Raw genomic sequence first — 20,218 nt, 5'->3', positions numbered from 1 at the left:
GTAAATCTAAAAATAAACTAAAAAAAAATTTACAGATCACTACAAAAACGAATTTCTACTAACACAAGTATTAAATAGTAAAAATAATAATTGAATTTTTCACTGTATTATAATTTTAATGATGTGCAACCATTTTGTCTAAAGATACTCAGTTTTTTATAATATGTAATACTTATCCCTATCATTTTTTTTCTTCAATTTTAAAAGGCAACAATTGCTGTAGTCATTAACAACTAATTAACATCAACAGCATGTAGTGAAATTCTACTCAATGTACGAGTAGTTTTAATTCAGCAATCAACGAACTGGTTTATTGATATGCTACCTTATTTCACACTTTTCAATTACCAGAATGTTGCTTCCAAGATATTTCAAATGTTAAGGAAGCATCAGATTTAAAGGATAAGTAATTTGCTCTTGCGCACTGAACCCAGACTTTACATTATTGTTTTTCTTTAGATAGATTTTTTTCTTATTCTACTTAAGGATAACGAAAGGGCATAGTGGCCAACTTGAATGAGAAATTTAACAGGATTAGCTTATATTTAAGCTCATCTGTCACTTTCAATGTGAACTGGCCAAAGTGATATTGTATCTTTTTTTTAACGGTAGTTTTTTTTTTTTTTTTAATTACAAGCATTCATAAAAATTTTTACTTTACTTTTTTGTTCGTTTTTCATTAACGAGTATATTCATTTATTGTAAGTTTCATTTTGGTTCTAACATTTACCTTTTAATAATTTTTTTTGTAACAATGATTACTTATTAAACATTGTACATCTAGTTTTACTTACTTACCTTCATGGTTATTCAATCATTAAAGTAAGTCATTAACTTCAAGAAGTTAGTCCATGGTCTCGAATTTTTCACCACTCTTCTGGACAACATTCTACCAGAGGAGTTTGAACTATCCCAAGAGTCTCCTTTAATCAGTCTTACAATGTAGTTTTAGATTTTATTTTTGTAAATTATTCTTCAGTGTTTCTTTTTATAATTTCAATAAGAACTAGGATATGTCATTATTTGTTTTTAATCATTACGACTATAATTTTTTTTAGGAAAATGGGCAAAGATATTTAAATACACCAGTCTCAACATTTAACATTAGAAGTGGTAATGATTATGTGTTCAGAATAATTGGTGGAACATGTTTATCATGTCCATTTAGATTTCAAATTGAAAGTCACAGATTAATGATAATTGGAACCGATGGTAGAGACGTAGAACCAAGAGTAGTTGATTCGATTGTTTTGGGAGCAGGTAATTATGTTATCTAAATTTTTCATTTAATAAGTAGTTTTGAGAACAGAAACCTCTATCATTTAAAAAAAAATCATATATAAGAATAAAAATTACAGAAGTAAAATATATCAAATGATATAATACAGATTACTAAATATAATATAGTAAATATTTTTGACTCTACCTAAAAAACAAGAAAATAATGTTGCATACCATATCCAGAATAAGTTTAAAACTGGCAAGTGGTACAATGGTAATATACTAACTTCTTATTCCATCAGAACAATTCTTAGCAAGGATCTGAATTTTTGGACACAGTAACTCAAAAAAGTCTTCCAAATATTTAGCATAGATCCAACTGAGAAGTAGCAAATATCTATAAAAAAATAATTTGGGAGGAAAGAATCAAGGATATAGGAAAAGTGGTCAGTAGTGATAAAGAAACATACTTCTTACTACCTGTAGAAATCACAAAAAAGATAATCAATATCACCAATCACCTCAGGCAGAGATATCTATCTCACTCATTATCTTTTGTAAGATTAGGAATCATTCATCAAAGATTGGAGCAGCATATTTTTGCTCAACAATTTTATGTAACTTAAATAAATGCTACAACATACTGCTTTTTTGTATTTACCAAAGAGTTTTTTGAGCTAAGGCTTGGATTTCCTTAAGGATAACTCTCATCAATCTCCAGAACTTTGTGGGATGTAGAAATATTCTACTGAACATAGTACAGTTGTATATATATATATATATATATATACTGTTCCTCCATTTCTCAATGAAGGCTTAGGACATCCTAAACCCCGTAGGGGAAGGCTCTCACCTTGTGACGATCCCAGTCGCCTCACCATCCCCTCTGTTCCTAGCCCTGATGGGCTTTACTGGAGGTCATCATTTAGGCCTTTTAAATTTGAGTCATAAACTAGGCCTTCTAATCAACCAAATCTGGCCACCTATTTTGAAAAGCACCATGTCCAGAAAGAAACTATGAAATATGCCTGTTGGGGGAAATCCACCAACTACATGCACACTACATCCTGACCCCATAGGCGAAGACACCTACCTTGTGATGATCCTGGTCGCCGCACCACCCCCTCTGTCCCAAGCCCTGATGGACTTTACCGGATCCTAATTTTTTTTTTAAGATCACAACCTAGATACTGTCTAATATTTATATGAACCATATATACATACTGATCAGTTTGCATCAATATTGAATCTAATGTTGGTTGTTAGAACTTAGTTTTATGCAAAACATAATATTTAGATCTAAGCTGTCATCTAACTTTTTAAGGAAAATTAAATTTATTTGTTGTAATATTTAAATTACAAACCTGTATATTTCAGCAGCAGAAAAAATTTAAATGTAACTCTATATCAACCAATAAATTTTATATATCCAGTACATAAATGAAAAGTTGAATTAGTGTCTTTCTTCACAATCCTTACTTTCAGTCGCAGTTCATTAGCTTCTGGAGGAAAAGAAAAACTTCTGTAAGTTATACTTACGCTGGTTTACAGAAAATCATTAATTAAAAAGGTAATGTTCCTATTATGAATAGGAACTCTGATCTGATATTTTCATGAATGAGATAGCATTATCTGGTCTCCTGGTTTATTTTGTAGCTTTTCAACTGAAATAGAGGAAAGGTTATTCTCCTCCCCATACACTTGTCCTTATTCTAGTGCCAATCAGGTAAAGCTGAATCTCCTAGTCCTTCATAGAGTACAAAAAAGTTGGAATTATTTTAAGAAAATCAAATTTTATAATATTTTTGAAGCTGATCTATCTATAGATTTTTATGAAATTATTCCATTTTTTCTTAATTAAAAAAAACAATAACACAAGAACCAAAACTAACTACGCCTCTGTTGATTTTTAGACAATGAAATATTTATTCCTTTTAACATTTTCATTTTGATGTTCAAAAGTTTTTTCTTTTCTCCATTGGGAATATAAATAATTTAACAATCAATTTACTCCATTAAGCTGCAAAAAAAAGTTGTGAACTATTTTATAGGATTATAGCCACCCCATTTGCTTTGCTAAGTTTGTAAACATTAAACATAAAACTAACCATAATCTACAATAATTTTTAGGTGAAAGATATAGTGTGGTTGTAAGAGGAAAATCAGCCAACAGATTATCTAAACAGAATTACTGGATACATGTTAATGGAACAGGCATTTGTTTAACTGATCCAGTGATTCCTAGCCAAGTAGGAATATTAAGATACTCAGATGCACCAAATTCAACACCAACACCTCTGAGTGCTCCTTTAAATCCTGGTTCAGTAAGTTATATTTTTTAATTATATTATTATTAATCAAATAAGAACTTCTATTTAGAATGAATGGTTTATAGCTTAGGTAGATATTTCTATGTATTATCTGTTCATTTTTAGAAGGAGATATGAAATAAACAAATTGCGAGTGCGTTAGTGCATGTATATATAGCAATATATAATATATAATATGTATATATAATTGTTGTACGCGCCGAGCTGTTGTGACTACCAGATGTTTATAAACAAAACATTGTTGTTTATCACTGACATCAAAATAACAGTATAAATTCTCTTATTCGATACTGGATATTTAATTGTCTTTTAATTGTATTTCTGTGTTTCAGTACTTTTTTTGGCACGCGTGACTGTGTGTGTATGTTCAGTTATTGTATGATTATTGTGGTTTATTGTGCAATTTATTTACTGTGCAATTATTACTAATTATTGTGAGATTTGCTGTACGTTTATGTATTGGAATAGTTTATCAATGTGGCTGATAATTCAAGAACATCTTTTAATAATATAAGCACAGAAAAGGGAACTGGTAAAAAAAAAAATATGCGAACTGATGGAAAAAAAAATAGTTTCAATCAACTGCTGGAGAAAAATCCTACATTGGTTAAAAAGGAAGTAGTGAAACTTACTTCTGAATTAACTGGTGTGTCAATTAGTAGTATTAATAATATATTGCAGACTGAAATAAATAGGAAAGGAACGTTAGAACTCCTGTTAAAAATATAAAACGTGGAAAACCTGTGCTAGGAAAATGGGATGAATTTGACAAAAATGTAATAAGATTGACTGTACATAATTCCTTTTTTCAAAATGAAATGCCAACCTTAAAAAAACTGCTGACTGTGAAAAACTGTGACAAGAGTTTACCAAAGGTTGGACGCTCTAGTTTATACAAGTTACTGTTGTCGATGGATTTTAAATTTATTAAAAGAAGTAAAAAAGTGTAATTGTTGGTTGAGAAGAGATCATAACTTGGTGGCATAATTATTTTAAAAAATAGCAAATTTTAATTATAAATGGCTACATCACTTCAAGAGTTTGGTGTGATATGACAGTTACATCAGTAAAACCAGCATTTCTGATAGGATTAAGGAGGGACCTGCAACCTCCAAAAAATAAAGGAAAGCAATTAATTAATTGTAGTATATATTGACAATGAAAATGGATTTTTAGAGGATGGATTACTTGTTTTTGAATCAAAAAATCTGAAGACTACCAAGATAACATGAATGGAGATATTTTTAGGAAGTGGTATGAAAAAGTTTTGTTGAAATGGGACAATGCTCCATACCATAGTGTAAAACTGGAACATAATCCAAACAATTCAAGGAGAAAACAAGAAATAGCTTTATGGCGGCAATAAAAAAATACCCACTTTAGAGAAAACAGTTAAAAAGCAGAACTCCTTAGACATGTAAAACACAATCGTCACAAATTTAATAAATTTTGAATCGATTTAGCTGAAATGAAAGGTCATACGATGTTAAGGCTTCCCCCTTATCATTGTAGCCTTAATCCAATTGAGTTAGTGTGGAGCCAAGTAAAAGGCTATGTTTGCCCGAAGTAATAATAATACATATAAAATGAAAGATGTTAAAATTCTGCTTGAAAAATGCATGAACGAGGTATCAACTGATAAGTGGAAACAGTGCGTGAAGCATGTTACAGAAGAAAAGAAATTGTGGGAATTAGATAATTCTCTCGATGTTGTGGTTGATAAACTAATAATTAATGCTACAGATGATTCGTTGTCAACGCCAACTTCTGGGAGTGATGAAGAATCGATATAATGGAGAGAATCCAGTGTTTGTCGGGCACTGATACAGAACAAAGTAAGAAATTTTCTTAATGTTTCGAAGTGGTAAGGTTTTGTTCAAGTTATATATTTTGCCTATTAAATTATTTTTAATAATATGGTAGTTACCGTTTGGGATAATTATTATTTGGAATTGTTAAATTATTATTGTTTTCGTGGGTTTTAATAATTGAAAAATTTTGTGAGGAATTACAAAGTTATGTTTAGTATAAAATTAAGTATAAAGTAAATATAGATTAAATAAATTATAATAGTAATTAAAATTATAATTAAATAAATAAATTAAATTAAGTGTAAAGTGAGTATAACATTTTGTGAGGAATTACAAAAAATTGTAAGTTTAGTATGTAATATTTTTTAGGCATACTGTCCCACAGCGCTCTGTCGTCGGTGGTGTGTTAGTGCGATACCTCCTCCTTAGAATGAATATAGAGAGTAGTTAAATATCTTTATAATGCCTCACAATTCTGAAAATGGTTTTGGAGTTAAACACAATTTACTTCAGGAGCCCTGTATCGATTCAAGATTTTGGAGGTAAAGAAAAAGATTGTCACACTATAGATAGTGCCAGTTCATTTTGGGATCATTCGGGTTTTCCTTCAGAAGTAAAATAAAATCATAATGCAGTTGGGTACAACACAGAAGTAAAGAAACACCATTTTATTATTATTTTTTTTTTAAAGAAAAGTTTATTCTTAAGATCGGATTGAGGAATCATTAAATATTTGACTTACACGTACGCACCAACTTTTTCTAACTAATAGAAAAGTATGGTGTAAACAAGTTTACAAACGTCAAAATAGCGGCCACGGCAATTGTTTAATCTTTTATGTCTTGGTAATCATAATTTTATGAAAAGTCATTTTATTTTATAAAATGTAACAATTATTTTATAAACAGCGTGACACCTTATTTTTGGAAATTGGTTGACAAACAATCAAATTATTTCAGACAACTGCTGATTAATTTCTAGCTGAATTTCATCTAGACCGCAAATAACAATTGCTAAATTTTAATAATTAAATATTAGTTTATGATAGACCACGAGCGGACAGCCAACTTGTACTTCCGTAATAACTTGTAAGAAAGTTGTATTGAGTATCTAAGTTATTACGGAAGTACAAGTTGGCTGTCCGCTCGTGGTCTCCGTAGAACTAGTCACTCCCGAAACAGTACAGTAAGGTCAGCTGAAACTAGTTACACGCTAGCTGTACGAGGTATCGCGCATCTCAGTTTCGTTACTGCCGTTATGCTTATGAAAAACTCTGTGTGGACACCACATGACTTCCTTGTACGCCTATTAAATTACATGTACACATTTTTTTACAATTGGAGGTTAATAATTATTAATAAATCAATATATTTAAATTAAAAAAAAGTTAAAAAAAGGAAATGAAGTTGGATTCGAATCGATGGGCCTTTTCCTTGTAAGATCCAATTATTTCATTAATTAAAATTTTGTTTTACTATAACTGTGGAACCAATGAAAATAAGTACCACTTATGATATATCGTTGAAAAGTTCTCAATGAGGGCTGATTACTGCAGTTAAGAAAAACGTCCAAAATCTTTTTTAAAATTGGGGTTTTTTGGACACTTTTGGTCCAGTCGATTGCAATCAAAAGGGAAGGTGCACAACTAGAATCGTTTTTGAGTTATACGAACGTACATACAGACGTCACGTCGAACCTAGTCAAAATGGATTCAGGGATGGTGAAAATGGATATTTCCGTTGAAATCTGAAAACCGAAATTTTTTGCGATCACTATACTTCCTTTACGTAGTACAAGGAAGTAAAAATCTTAAATATAAGCTATTCCTATTTTTTTTTTTCTTTTGTAAAAGATATATTTGTATTAATAGTTCTTTTATTTGTTTGTGTAAAAATAATTATCTTAGTAACACTTTCAGTAACTCGTTCATTGAAAATGTAATTATTTAATTTAATACCAGTAATCAATTTCAATATTTTTATAATGATTTTAATTTAAATAATTCTACACTAAATATTGTATAAATATTCACCGCTCATTTTAAAAAAATTTCACTATGAAAGTTATCAGATGAATTTTATTTATAATTATTATTATATTACTTAGTGTATTCTTCTAATAGTATTATTACTTTCTTTTTTATGCTACATTATTTGTACATTCTAATTAGTATAACTAGTAAAATATGCATATCTTATCTTACCATAACAATTTTCACAATGATATTTCTTCCATCGATTCAAATCCAGACAGTTCATCGTTATCATCTTCTTCTTCGCTGGATCTTCTGTATCGCTGGAGTTGTCTGATTCATTGTTCGCATTAATTACAAAAGATTCTATCATGTTTTCTAAAATTTTCTGATTGTTTTGATATTCTTCTTCAACCTTCTTAGTATGAACACACTTCCTTTGCCATTCTGTTGGTCCAATTTCAGAAACTTTCTTTTCACACAGTTTCATTATGTCAAAGTTTAAAAATAGTGTTGTTCTCTACTACCCAGTTTTTCAACTCAGCCCAAATTAACTCTATTGTATTTAATTCTGGGTGATATGGTGGGAAACTGAGAACAGTATATTCCTTTTCAGATACAATTTTGTTAATAACATAATGTTTGTGATGGTCCTTGTTTCATATAATTAACATTTTTAGCATATCCTCTCTAAAGGGAATATTGTAGTTTCTTAGCCAGTTCTGCATTTCAGTTTTTTTACTAGATGAACTCGGGCCCTGTCTAACTCAACCATTGACTCCACCAGGTGATCAAGCAGCATCCTGCTCTCTACCAGAAGCGTCTGCATCACAACCTCCACCCCTACTCCTACTCTGGCCACACCTCCAACAACCAGATGGCTGGACTTCCGCAACTCCTCCTTCCTCTTCATCTCTTAATGAGCTCCTTCAGCCATGCAGAGCACTCCTTTATTTTGACCTTTGTACTAACATTGGCCACTATGAGTTTCACCAGCCTTTTTACCTACTGGTCCACCTCCTCCAGTAACAGGCTAAACAAGCAACTCCCCTCCTATGGCTATGCCCCCACCACACCTTTTTCCTCCCTCCTCCATCTCAATATCCGATCCAGCAATCCAGTACGCTTCTGCAGTGAAACAAGGACTCTGGACACTCCCAGCTTAACTACTATGAAAGACCCCTCCAACTTCAATCGTAGGGTCCTTCTGCTCTACCACCTTCATCGGGGATCTTGTATGACTCCTTCTCAGCTTAAAAGCATCTTCATCCATGACTTACACAACACTTCCACTGATAAAAAGCTGTAGGTATCCCAAAAAAATTTAAAAACAGTATCACACTCTACACCTCCACCCGAGTCCAACAATACTCCACTCAATAATATACAAAAATGGGGGGCAGGACCAAAATTATGGGGGCTATATTGGGACCAAAAACAAAAAGGACTAGGGAACACACAACACCTGTAGACGAACCGCAAAAATAAAATAAAAATAAAACCCCTGTACTCCTTCTTCTCCTTATACCCTCAACCTTTCGTTCAATTATTATTTTTTGAATACAGTCATGTTTTTGTATGTGGCCTAACTAATAAGCTTTTTTTGTCCATGTTTCTACACCACACAATATCATACTCCAAACAAAACATCTTGCAAATCTATTTTTCAGATCAATGGCTATACTTTTTGTTGTAAGCAGATTTCTAGCCTTTCTGAAAGCCATTTTACCATTCGCAATTCTGCTTCTAATCTCTTTTGTGCGGCTTCCATCAAACTATATTGTGCTTCCAAGGTATTTAAAACTACCAGCCTGTAACAACTGTTTCCTCTCAATAATAATTTTGTTGCACTATATTCCCACAAAAACTTACTTATTTTGGAATTATCAGCCTTTATTCTCATTCCATGTTTTCCTCCTACCTTGCTTATTATCCATCAATTGCTAGATATAGTGTAGACATTTGTATCTAAAGAACGAACATCAGATGTTCAGACCTGTCCGCATTATTTTAATTTTCAACATTATTATTAAATTTTATTCATAAACATTATGAATAAAATTTAATAATATAAGAGAAGCTATAACATATAGCTTCTCTTCAGTTGTAGCCATTACTACTGAGTCATCTGCATATTTAATTATCTTTATTTTTTCTCCTCCTACTGTCTCATAACCACCCTCCTCTAAGTTGTTTTTTTCAATTAGTTCATCTCCACAAATATTAAAAAGGATTGGTGACATGCACAATCCTGCATCCCTTCCCCTCCCTTCCTTTTCCCTTCACTAACCCTCCCTTTCCCGTTCCTTAACTCCTCTTCCCTTCTTTACTGTTTCTTCTTCTATTCAAACCTGTAATCTTTATCCTATGTACAATAATTCTTACTAAGTTTTTTATCCTTCCAATCCAATTCTACTTTCCTCAAGATTTTCATTAGTTTATCCCCTTTAACCTGACTGAAGACTTTCTCGTAATCAATGAAACTTAAGTATAAAACTTTGTTTAAATATATCATTCTTTCCATCAAACCTCTCATACAACCTATTGCACCCCTAGTTCCCTTTTCAAAGCCAAACTGCTTCCAGCATTCTCTTTACCTTTACCTCTATCCTGTTCAATATTATTCTTGTTAATGCTTTTGCAGCCTGGGATATTAAACTTATAGTTCTAATCCTTATAATATTTGGAATTGTTCTTCTTTGGCAAGGATATCATAAGTATTTAGAAGAAATCTTCTGGCCATTGACAAGCCTCATAGATAATTTCAACCACATGAAATTAATAGTGGTATTTCTATTCATTAGTAATAATTATCAATAAGTAATAAAAAAATAAATATTTAGAAGTATCTATCAGAAGGAAAAATAAGAAATTTAGAATATGCTCAACCATTTTTAATCCCAATAACATTAAGATATGTAATATTTATAAAACACAACATTTTTTTCTTAAATGTAGGTAATGGGAGAAGCAAATTCAAGATGTCAAGGAACTAGAGACTGTTACATACATTTAGTCGGAGCAGAGGATGTTCCATTATCAATAAAACAACCAGATGTGGACTACAGAATAATTATGGGCTTAGATTTTATTTCATTTCCTAACCCTGATGACTTTTTCAAAGAAGGAGTGTATCGTCCATTTTTTGGTAAGGCTTTGATATTCCTAAAGTACTTTTAAATAATGAGTGTAAATGGCAGTTAATACCAGATTTACATGAATTTGAGGAATTCTCAAGCTGTCTGATAATTGACATGTTTCAAACTATAACATTTCCACAGACACAGAAAACCATCTGCCCTTATTTCCTTGAAGTATTCCAGCAGACTGGTCTCTACTTCTGAGTATTTCACCTTCTTACCATGAAAAGATTGTCGACTTTCAGACATTTTTTCAAGAGCATCTTTCATTCCAATCCATCTTTGCACATTTTTCTCATCACATCGACCTTCATCCCAACTGCTCAGTTTCCATTTTCTTATGCATAACGCATTACTTGCAACTTAAATTTTCAACTGTAACTTGCTCTTATGCGGCCCATGTTTTACTTCTTAGTGACTAACCAGTCAGTTAAAGAAAGATATACATAATACTGATAGGAATGATCTCCTCTTTCTTCCCCTTAAAGTCTCATGCGGTACCGTTACCTGGCAAACAGTTGAAGCTTTTCAATATTCATCTCTTTGTGGAGGGTACCATTATGTGGATCTTAGCAATTTGCAATGTTGTCAAATTTTTCCATACTACTGTCTCTGTTTTGATCTCAACAAAATTCTAAGAAAATGATTTTTTCCTAAAATTATCATCTCAGAAACTAGATGTGGCTTATACATATATGCAGCCTATATACATGTAAATATGGTATTTCAACTGCTAGTGCAGGTGATCTTGAATACAGAATTGCTATTTGACAAATAAAGTAATGTAAAATTTACCCAAGTTTAAGTTATATGCCTTCATTGTAATGATTGAGTACTTCCTGAAATATTCATTATAAAAGTAATTTATACATTAACCCCCTCTGTTTATTTGTTTAATGTTTTAGATCCAGGAGCACAAATGGCATTTACAGGCACTATTAATGGCATTGCACATGCACCATCACCAGTACCGCTTTTGACACAATTGGAAGATGTACCCAGATGTTTATACTGTTCAACAGATCAACCTTTCAGTGAATGGTATACTCTAAAGGAATGCCTACATTTATTCAGAGTTATTCAATATCCATCTGTTGTAGAAATTATTTATGTAGATATAGGTAAGTAAATTCTTTATATTACATTATTCAAAATAATAGATAATAAATCACTATATTCAATTAACGAATTTCACACTGCCTTTTTTTTAATAAAAGTTTCATCTAAATTTTTTATCATCAACAATTTATTTAGCATAATATATTAAAGGTAATTTTAAGAAATTTAAATTATGGTAAAGAAATATAAGAAGGCATCCCAAGAATATATGAGCAGGACATTTCTGGTAAAAAAATCTATCTAAATAAAATTTTTAAATTAAAATAACAAGGCTCTTGCCATCCATGCTTTGCTCAATAATGACAAAAAAAAGAATAATGTCGAACTGAATAAACCACTAATTTACAATGATAACAGAAACTTAATGCATGAATGAATTTTTTTATAAAAATAAACTCCCAACTCACATTAATATCTACAGAGAAAAAATTAATTAATAAAAAAATAAAACCAACTTCAATAAAATGGGCAATATAAATTAAAAAAAAAAATTATACCTTTTTAATTCTAACTTTTACAAATTGATGCTAAATTAAAATCAAACTACCAATATAATTTGTTTTTTTTTGGTACACTTCAAAATATCAAAATTTAAAGAAGAATTCAAAGAGTATTATTTTTTTAGTTTGTTTCAAATTTTAAATTGATTTTTTAAGTTTATTTTATTTTTTATTATTATACATTTTTTTAACAACTGGATATATGTATACAAACATACCATATGTATGGAAAAACGTTGCTCACATAAAAGTAGAAATCTGGCACCTTGGTAGTTCTTGATAGGGACCTTGTTAACACTGTTTATGAAAAATGATAAAATACTAAATAGATTATTCCTAATCAAATTAATAATTTAAAAAGAATTAAATAAATGAATCCCATGGTATAAGAAACATTGACCAGCCAACTGTTTGGAAAATTTTGTATCTACTTATCACAGGCATAATTATCTAACATAAAAATATTAATTTTATAAAAGAACACTATAGAATTATGGGATTTTTTAACGTTAAGAAGAATTAAAATATTAATTCCACTAACCATAGCAGTGGTGATATAAAAAATGAAATATGAATGCATATGTTCTAGCTAATTTTTTTATTTCAATAAGAAATGAGCAGAGTTGTTATGGAAAATGAAAAGACTGCATCAAACTCCTAAATATTTTTGATTTTTTGTTGACATAGGGGAAAGATTATGATGAAGAATCCATTAAATATAAAGTAGCAACCACCTACTGATTTAGCCAGATCTCTGTATCTTAACCCAGTGGAAAAAAAATATATTTCATGTAATTAAATTTTTTCCAGACAATTTCAGAAAATTACACACTTCAATAATGATATTCAACTAAACAATAGAATATTAAAATAATAGTATTCAACATTTTCATGTTCTATGTTAGACAGAGATCCAAGCCATCTATGAATGGCTTGGAAGCAATATTTAGACTTCACACAGTTATTTTTATTCAGATTTAAAATAGTTATTAAATTATTTTAATACTGAAAATTATATAATGAAACAAATTAGAAAAGTATATAAATTTCAAAGTTATTTAAAAAAAAACATTTACGAAATGGACCAATATTGATTTTTTTGTTATTTAAGTGAAAAATGAAATTAATAATTTCACAATGAAAAATCCTGATGGCCAGAATACTTATGTAATACATACATTATGTAATACATTTGTCTCATTACTCAATATAATTTATCATTTAGTCAGGAAAATTGTTTAATATTTGATTGTGCATTTCATTCAACTAGCAATGGTGAGTAGGTGATTAAAACATCTGAACTTTAATCACTCACCAACATTTTTTATTTCGATGTAGAATGTACATGATTATTATTTTGGTATGGAAAGTGGTAGAATACAACCAAAAAGATGTTTTAATGAAGATTTAAATTAATAAATCCAAGGTATACAAAACGAGCACAAGAATACTTGGGCAGCCTCCAGTTATGTTATAATCCAACATAAAAATGTAACTCTTAGCATATAAAACTTACAGAAAATGATAGACTATGACGAAATATAGAAAGTTTAAAAAAAATTTAGTTTAGAATTTGGATGTGGATATTAAAATACTTATTTCATTATTCTCATTAAATACATTACTTAAAATTTTAAAATGCACAAAATGATATATATAAAATATACATTGTTTTTTTAATTTTTATTTTTAGATAGAGTTGGTAACAATACACCAACTGGAATGACTCATCCAATTCATCTGCATGGCTATGATCAGTATTTGATTGATCAAGGAGTATTTTCAACAAACAATATTCAAAGAGAACTAACAAATTTGATAAACAGATTGAAAAACAATACTAATATACCAGAAAAACCAATAATGAAGGACACATTTTTAGTAGCCAAGAGTGGGTATGTTGTTATCAGAATAGTTGCAGATAATCCAGGTACGTGAGAAAGTAATAATAATCAATAACTAATTTTATTTGTTTATGTAAATTGTAACACTTCCCTATAAAAATCCTCCTCATAAAATCCTTATGACTTTCACCATAAATGTAGTTTTGTAACTAAATTAAATTAAATGCAAATGACAAACATAATCCAGAAGTAAATCAGCGACTTTGTTCATATAATAATGTAAATTCTGCAGGGGCCACAAAAATTTCAATTTCTTTTAATTTACTTCAATAAAATGCTTTATTATAATGCTTAAACAATAATACAAATTGGTGGCAGACTGCTCACAATGAAAGACTAAAGGACTCAGTCACACCTTTAACTAATTCTAATTAAGGAATTAATTAATTCTAATTAAGTTTAATTAAGGAATTTCCATCAGTCACAACCATCAATAACAATTTTTAAATCTTTATTCCTTTTTATACAAAAATATAATTATCATTCTACATTAAATGTATTAATCTACAATAAAACTGAGGCAGTGTATATGATGCATCATCTCTCTTGCGTTTTACATTATACAGCCAGGCCCCGAGATGAATGGAGGTAAGGTAATTATTATTGCTTAATTTAAGTGAAATCAGCATGTAGTTGTGTATCAGTATATTTCACTCAAAGGAAAAAAAGAGGAAATGGAGAAGACATTGGATCCTTGTTATTTTTCAGAATGGTTGTCATTTTCAGGAATGACTTTTACTTCATTTTACTCATATGCAACCTTATGGTTATGACATCTAAGAAACTGAGGATAGGATCTATATAAATATGAGAATTATTATTTTTATAAAAATAATCTATATAAAATGTATATCTTTATAAAAATAATATCTATATCTATTCACATGGAAACAGTGAGTTATAATTTCTAAAAAAAAAGTTAAGATATATTGAAAATCTTCAAGTTATAATAAATCAGATCATAAAAGATATTTGGTAAGTAAGTATTTGCTATAATTATGGGAAGAAATCCAGCAGAAATCCAAACAAGAGGTTATTAGTAATATTTTGTAAGTATTCATAAACAGAACAGAACTCAAAAATTTGTCACTATATTGTGATCTATTGATACTAGCAGAACTAAACAAATATATATTGTAAAGTTTAATTTGGGTTTCTTCAAAGTTGAATTTCCTCCACATCCGAAAATACTCTTATTAAAAAAAAGATATCAGTATTAAAACTATTCAATTTATTTTATTAAAAATTATTCTTCAATTCTGAAGAATTCTTCAATTTAAAATTAATTACTTTATTGCAATTTACTAATATTTAATTAATTTTTTTAAGGTTTTTGGATAGTACATTGCCATTTTGCTTACCATGCAGAAGTTGGCATGGTAGCAGTTCTTCAAGTGGGTGATAATAGTGATCATTCTACTGCACCAACAGGATTTCCAACATGTAACAATTTCTTACCAAAGCCAGAACGTAACTCTAATTAATGGTATATATGAATTAATGATATAAAAAAACAGCAAAACTTACAAATGAAATAACCTTCTGATATTGTAATATTGTAAAATTAAAAAACTGATGAAGTACAATATTTTGCACTTATTTTGAACATTTCATTAAATGTAATTAATTTTAAGAGTTAATCTACTTTCTCGCACAAGGTAATGATAAAAGCTATCATATACAGAGGATTATTTTACCAAGTAGATTGATGACTGGGGTGACAAAAGAATTTGGATATCTAGAATCACCTATGAATATTATCTTGGGTTGAAACACAGCTAATTACGGCTGAAAATATGGCCTACTCTGCAAACATCAAACTTATTAAATCATGAGCTTTAATAAGCTCATACACGCCACAAACTAGAGATAAATATCCGCACTGCACTTCAGTAGCCTTTTGTACACACAAGCTCCCATGTAACTGGCAGGCTGAATAACATTAAAAGCGCGCGCGCGCGTGTGTGTGTGTGTGTGTGAAAATAGAGCGAGAGAGGAGTAGAGGTGTGTAATCTATGCATTTCTGGTGTAAGATAACGATCTATAATTACCCGATGCTGCCCTGTCACTATCTGTCATGTTCAGCATTCCTACTTACCTGGCATGTTTCCAAAAACGTCTTTGGAAGTGAGCACTTACTGGTTGTTATATCGGTCAGTAATAGTGATTTGGCTCAGCGCCTCAGAGTCAGCTTTGCAGGTGGGTGGTTGGGAAAGCAGACTGGATCAGGTACAAAGATTTATTTAGCTAATACGAAGAAAGTCGTGACGCAATCTACCTGCTTTCCAAGTTGTCTTTCAAATGACAAATATGTTCCTGGTCATGAAATGTGTATTTAAATGAAAGTTCCCATACACATATCATTTAGATTTTAGTCTCAACTTGTTCGTCATCATGTTCAGCTCGTACAAACCAACAAATTAACACTAGCATGTATAGCCTGTACACACATTTCACGGGAAACTGATCACATCTCGTATTCGACCCTTCAGAAAAACTTTCCTGTGATACACACGCTCCTTGACCATTCCCCACAACCAAAAATCACAGGGTGTCAAGTCCAGTGATAGTGGAGGCCAGAACAATGGTCCATTACGACCGATCCATCCACCGGGAAATGTTTGGTCAAGATAAGCATGAACAGTGCGTGCATAATACGGTGGTACGCCATCTTGTCGGAAGATGCCCACACGTCGGATTTATAGTGAAATTTCATCGATGCCATACTCCTGCAACAACTTTAAGTATACGTCGTCAGTGAGCTGTAAGGGTATCAAAGAAATAGGGACCAATTACTCCAGCGGCGGTCACAGCGCACCAAAAATTAACTTTAGGGGAGTCACGTTCATGTTCCCGAATTTCTCGAGGATTTTCACTGCTCCAAAGAATGGCGTTATGTCGTCTGAAAAATCTACTTGTGTGAAAGGTAGCCTCATCGCTGAATACCAATATATTCCAAATGTCTTTCTGAATATTCGTAATTTCGGGTAAAATCTGACAGCATTCAACTCTTAAACGTTTTTGCTTCATTTTTAGAGATTGAACGACTTCAATGTAGTATGATCTCATCCCAAGGTCGTCTTTCAAGATACGCTACACTGTTGTATAGGAAATTCTGATTTCAAAACTGCACCATCTGACTGACTTCGAAGGACTCTGCACTACGACTTGCTACACAACAACAATGTTCACTTCACATCTTCAAAATCTTGGACATCCGCCATTTCCTCGATAGTTGTTTGCTAGTGATCCAGTTTCCACAAACATTTAGTGAATACTGCTAATTGTTAACCGGCTTGGTGGGTCACGTGCAAATCGATCCTTAAACATTCAACTGACTACAGTCGGTGAACCATACACTTCCATCAAGCTTAGTATAACTCTTCTTTCCTCCAATGTTAATTGGTCAGCCATTATGGAACCTCACCTGTAAAAAAAAAAAATAAAAACAGTGAGTTACGTCGAAGAGGTAAGCAATCACAGCTAACACATAATAAACATACACAGTCATAAACATTAGTCCTAATTGAGGGCTAAAGTTCAATATCGTACATGTTTGGCGCATGGTTAATAGATAGATAGATAAATATTCATCCCAATCGAGTGGTAACATAATTTTAAAATCCCTCTAACATCTGGAAAATTAAGGCGGCCTGCTACTCCTTGGTGGATCGAAGAATACAAGGGGCATTAAGGCATCATCGCAGGGCTTTGCGTAATTTATATCGTAAGTCTATAACAGAAGTGTTTTGCGCCTACTACAATTCGAGGGCTGAATGACGTAGAGTGTTTCAGAGTGCTAAGCGGAAATTACGGCTAAACTATGTCGATACCATTACTCGGACAACTTCATCATCGGTTGTTAGGAGAAAGGTACGAACCATGTGTGGATCAGGGCAATCACCACCACCGATTGGACTAGAAAGCAACGGCATCCTTGTTACCGAACCAATCGATGTGGCAAACACGCTTGGAAGTTGGTTACTCTTTTAGAGTAACCGACTTTTAGATGTTCACTAACATCAGCTGAGTTTATGAGGTATAAGTTCAGGTAGAAAGTGTGCCTATATTATCGGAGATTCGAAAAATGAATTAAACATTCCTTTTTCTTTTGAACTTAAAGTATGCCTTGAAAAATTCCCGTGAAATTCTCCTGGAAATGATAACATCATGTTCAGTATGTTATCTCACCTCCCGGACACTGCATTATGATCTATTGTCTATTTACAATAAAATATTCTCTGACCAGGTGTTTCCAGATTCTTGGTCAGTGGCATTGGTGATTCCCGCTCTGAAACCTTTTTTTTTTGTACTCTACTCCCCTAGACCGACTAGTTGGTATTACGCCACCCAGAGGAGTGTGTTTTTCTACTCTAACGAGCCTACCGGCTGAAAGTCCGGCATGGCAGGTCGGCTCGCCGGTCAGCTCTTTTGAGTATTCTATGTCTGTTGCCCAATCTTGACAACACGCCGTACCTTGTAATGTCGTGACGTAGTGTTGGATCTTTTCTTCTAATCTAATCTAATACAGACTCTACTAATCTCCCCTTGGAGTCCCCAGTGGATCATTAAAGCCGACACACCTAAGCATGTCGACCCTCACCACTGGGGCTGTCCACCCTTCCCTACTCTATTATTAATATCCTAGAAGTCTCTCATCTATATCCTTTTGCGTTAATACACTTCGGGCGTAATCTGATATCTTTTTCCATTGTATCGGGCGTTGTATCATGTAATCTGTTATTTCATCTGGTCTCATGTTATCAATACCTGCATTTGATCTCAATAACGCCCATTTATGACAGGCAAAAAAGGTATGTTCTGCATCATCATCTTCTTGATTGCAATACATGCATGTTGACTCCTGCCTCCTTCCTATTTTACACAAATATAAGTTAAAATTACCATGACCGGTAAAAAATTGGTCATGTAATAATCCAATTCGCCGTAGCATCTGCCTAGCCATCCAGGTAGATTGCGGATCAGTTATTTGGTCCTCTTAGCCGTGCCTTCTTCACTCCATCTGTCCTGCCATCTATGAATTAGCCTACTTTTTGCCTCATGCTCTTCCAGTCCTTGTGCCTTCTCAGTTCTATATTGGGCCAACAAATCTATAGGAGGTCCACTCGCCAGCACACATAGTGCCTCATACGAGACAGTCCTGTACGCAGAGACAACTCCCAGCAATAACCTCCTGCGTGTACTCGCCATTTTATTATAATTTTTCCTGTATTTAAGTGACAGCCACCAAACAGGAGCAGTATACAATAACGATGACACAACAGTAGAGGCCACCAACTCCTTTTAGATGCTCTGGGAGCTCTCTGCGAGGACATAATGATATTTAAGCTCTTAACCATCCCATCAGCTTTTTTACAGATATTGCTAATATGATCTGTAAACCTACAATTTCTTTGAAATGTCAAACCCAGATATTTTCAACTATTCACTTTGTCAATTTTAAGACCATTTATTGAGATGATAATGGGTTCTATCACTTCTCCCTGTGAACGTGATGAATTACACTTCTCAACTGATAGATTTAAACCTCTAACGATCAACCAGTCATTTATGATTTTTAAAGCTGCGTTTGCCTTTTCCTGCACCTCAACAGCCATTCTGCCCTGCACAAGGACCGCAAGATCATCAGTGTAGGCAATAACCTGCACACCCTGCGGATACTCCAAACACAAGACCCCGTCAAATGCCAGGACCCACAGCAGTGGACCAAGTACAGATCCTTGCGGGCCTCCGCCGTACAAGCTGAGCTCCAGAGTATCTTCCAGGGCATCAACAACACATTTCCTATTTGAGAGGTATTCCCTTATCTGTCTTTGCAGATATAAACCAATTCTTTTCTCTTCTAGTACAGAGTTAATTACTTGCCATTTTATAGATCCAAACGTGTTTTTGATGTCAAGCGAGACAAACAAAGGAATACCCCTTCTCCTCCATGTACCAGCTTTAACTTCCTTCGCCCATTCTATGACTCTACTGGCAGCCTGCACTGCGGAGCGTTTCTTCCAGAATCCAAATTGATTTAAACTGATCCCTTCTCCTTCCTCAATCTCTTTAATTATGTGAGTGGCTAGCATTTTCTCCACGACCTTCCCCATGTTGTTAAGGAGGCTCAGTGGTCTGTATTCCGTGAAACCATCATCATCTGTTGTTTTCAGTAAGAACACCACTCTGGCCTCCTTCCAACAGCTAGGGAAAGTCCT

General features: G+C 32.5%; 2 protein-coding genes across 2 annotated transcripts in view; one reads left to right on the top strand and one right to left on the bottom strand.

The window, feature by feature from the left end:
• Window positions 1-15,583, top strand: part of LOC142324284 (uncharacterized) — a 46,651-nt gene extending 31,068 nt beyond the window's left edge. Inside the window, exons 7-12 of the mRNA XM_075365200.1 lie at window positions 1,059-1,260; window positions 3,352-3,545; window positions 10,293-10,482; window positions 11,380-11,595; window positions 13,787-14,023; window positions 15,327-15,583. Coding sequence (XP_075221315.1) covers window positions 1,059-1,260; window positions 3,352-3,545; window positions 10,293-10,482; window positions 11,380-11,595; window positions 13,787-14,023; window positions 15,327-15,481 — 1,194 coding nt within the window. The 3' untranslated portion in view covers window positions 15,482-15,583. The remainder of the gene's footprint in view (window positions 1-1,058; window positions 1,261-3,351; window positions 3,546-10,292; window positions 10,483-11,379; window positions 11,596-13,786; window positions 14,024-15,326) is intronic.
• Window positions 15,584-18,633: 3,050 nt separating this feature from the next.
• LOC142322801 (uncharacterized) lies at window positions 18,634-18,963 on the bottom strand. Its single transcript, XM_075361877.1, has one exon. The coding sequence runs from the start codon at window positions 18,961-18,963 to the stop codon at window positions 18,634-18,636; it is 330 nt and encodes a 109-aa protein (XP_075217992.1).
• Window positions 18,964-20,218: the final 1,255 nt, after the last annotated feature.

The sequence above is a fragment of the Lycorma delicatula genome, chromosome 4 (genome assembly GCF_047948215.1).
Source record: "Lycorma delicatula isolate Av1 chromosome 4, ASM4794821v1, whole genome shotgun sequence".
NCBI lineage: Eukaryota > Metazoa > Arthropoda > Insecta > Hemiptera > Fulgoridae > Lycorma > Lycorma delicatula.
Note: the sequence above shows the minus strand (reverse complement) of the source record. Positions and strands in the feature narration are given on the sequence as shown.

Coding starts and splice junctions, on each gene's coding strand:
- LOC142322801 (XM_075361877.1), bottom strand. CDS start 18,963: ATGGCTAGGCAGATGCTACGGCGAATTGGATTATTACATGACCAATTT.